Source organism: Charadrius vociferus, unplaced genomic scaffold (assembly GCF_000708025.1).
Source record: "Charadrius vociferus isolate BGI_N301 unplaced genomic scaffold, ASM70802v2 scaffold2161, whole genome shotgun sequence".
Taxonomy (NCBI): domain Eukaryota; kingdom Metazoa; phylum Chordata; class Aves; order Charadriiformes; family Charadriidae; genus Charadrius; species Charadrius vociferus.
The window spans coordinates 7269-9017 of NW_009646883.1; the positions used below are offsets into that span (position 1 = coordinate 7269).

Genomic DNA, 1749 nt, shown 5'->3' on the forward strand with positions numbered 1-1749 from the left:
TGGAGGAGTGGGGACCCCGGGCTTGGGGACCCCCGGTCTCTGCCCTGCCCGGGCAGGTGGGACCCCTGCCACCAGCGTGGGTTCCTCCGGGTCTGTCCCCCTCTCCCACGGGACACCGAGACAGGGACCAGCGCCGCTGCCATCCCCCTGCCACGGAGAGGTGGGTCAGCAGCAGCGTAAAGGGCTTCGCGGGTTTTTTTTGGTTTTCTTCCAGGAGTAGAGTGCAAAGCTCCTCTGGAGACACCCACGTTTGGGGACATCTACCACGTCACAGGTACCGCTTAGGGACGGGGCGTCCCTCTGGGATGGTGGCCACGGGTGGGAGCAGGGGGGCGATGCCGCGGGGTGCCGGGGTGCTCCCTGCCTTCCCCACGCTCCTCTCCCTGCTGTGGGCTCGGGGCAGGGGGACAGGGGATGTCCCCGGGGCTCAGCTCCCCCCCAAACCCGGTCCCCTTGTGCCCGCAGGAGTCATCAGCCTGCCCTACGCGGAGATCAGGGAACCCTTCGAAGCCTGGTACAACCTCACCGGGGGGAAGAGCCGCATCGAGTACTACGGCGGTGGGTGCAGAAAGGGCTCCATCCCCCCGACCCCTCACCACCTCCCTCCTTCTGCCCCAGCACCTTCGGGTGCCCCGGCAAAGCCCTGGGAGCCACCACCGCGGCGGGGCCGGGGGGCTCGGCTTGACCTTAGCGCTGTCCCCATCTCCAGGCCAAGTGGTCACCTACCAGTTTGGCTCCATCGAGCCCTTCGGCGCCAGCTTCAAGGTGACTCCCGAGACCACCGAGACGGAGGTCAACGTCCGCAAGTGCTTCCGAATCAACGGCACCGACGGGGACCTCGTCGCCCCGCAGAGCGTCTTCCCCAGCCTGGAGAACTTCAAGGTGAGCACTGGGCATGGTCCTCCAGGATGCGGGATGGGACAGGGGAGGGGACAAGGGACCCTGTGGGTACAGCGTGTGTGACATCCACCTCCCTACGAGGGCAGAGCCGCCTTCCCTGGCTGGGAACGGGTAAATATAAGGTTGGATGTGGTCACGGGTGATGGAGGTGGAGGGGTTGCATCCAGCGTGGCATGATGCAGGATGGGGTGAGGTGCCCCAGCTCACCGGAGGCACGGTGCCGGCGTGGCACCCCGGTCCCCAACACCTCTACTGTCCCCAGTGGGTGCGGGAGGAGCGGTTCCGCGGGCAGCGCTGCGCCGTCTGGCAGAACGTCTCCTACTGGGGCCACAAGAAGAACGTCTACACGCTGCGGGTGGGCAGCTCGGCCCGCGGCCCCGTACCCCTGCACTACGAGGTGCGGGGCTTCAACAGCCTCCTGGGCTCCCACTACGACAAATACGAGATCGATTACTCCTCCTTCAGCCACCGCTTCCCCCCCGGCATCTTCCGTCTCCCCGAGGGTGAGTGTCCCCGGTCACCGCGCAGCTCAGCCTGCGGCCGGCGCTGCCACCAAAATGCAGCACCGCTTCCACCTTTTTAATCTGTTTTTCTTTTTTTTTTTTATTGTTTTATTTGGTCGGGGGGTTGTTGTTGGGTTGTTTATTGTTTTGTTTGGGGTTTTTTTTTTTCTTGATAATTTAGGTGAGTTGATTTGGCTGGGAGAAAAAGTAGAAATGTAATTTGAAAAAAAAAAAAAAAAAAGGAGAAATGTAATTAATGTTGATAGGTGGGGTGATGCGGGTGTTTTGCCGGTACCGGCTCCTCCGTGCCGGAGTGCAGGGTGCTGGGTGGGATTGTGGGTGCTCC

At 62.4% G+C, this 1749-nt stretch overlaps 1 protein-coding gene across 1 annotated transcript in view; it reads left to right on the top strand.

The window, feature by feature from the left end:
• The window catches only part of LOC104294789, a 10111-nt gene that overhangs the window by 4143 nt on the left and 4219 nt on the right, over positions 1–1749 (top strand). The window contains exons 4-7 of the mRNA XM_009894440.1: positions 215–274; positions 466–558; positions 710–882; positions 1163–1439. Coding sequence (XP_009892742.1) covers positions 215–274; positions 466–558; positions 710–882; positions 1163–1439 — 603 coding nt within the window. The remainder of the gene's footprint in view (positions 1–214; positions 275–465; positions 559–709; positions 883–1162; positions 1440–1749) is intronic.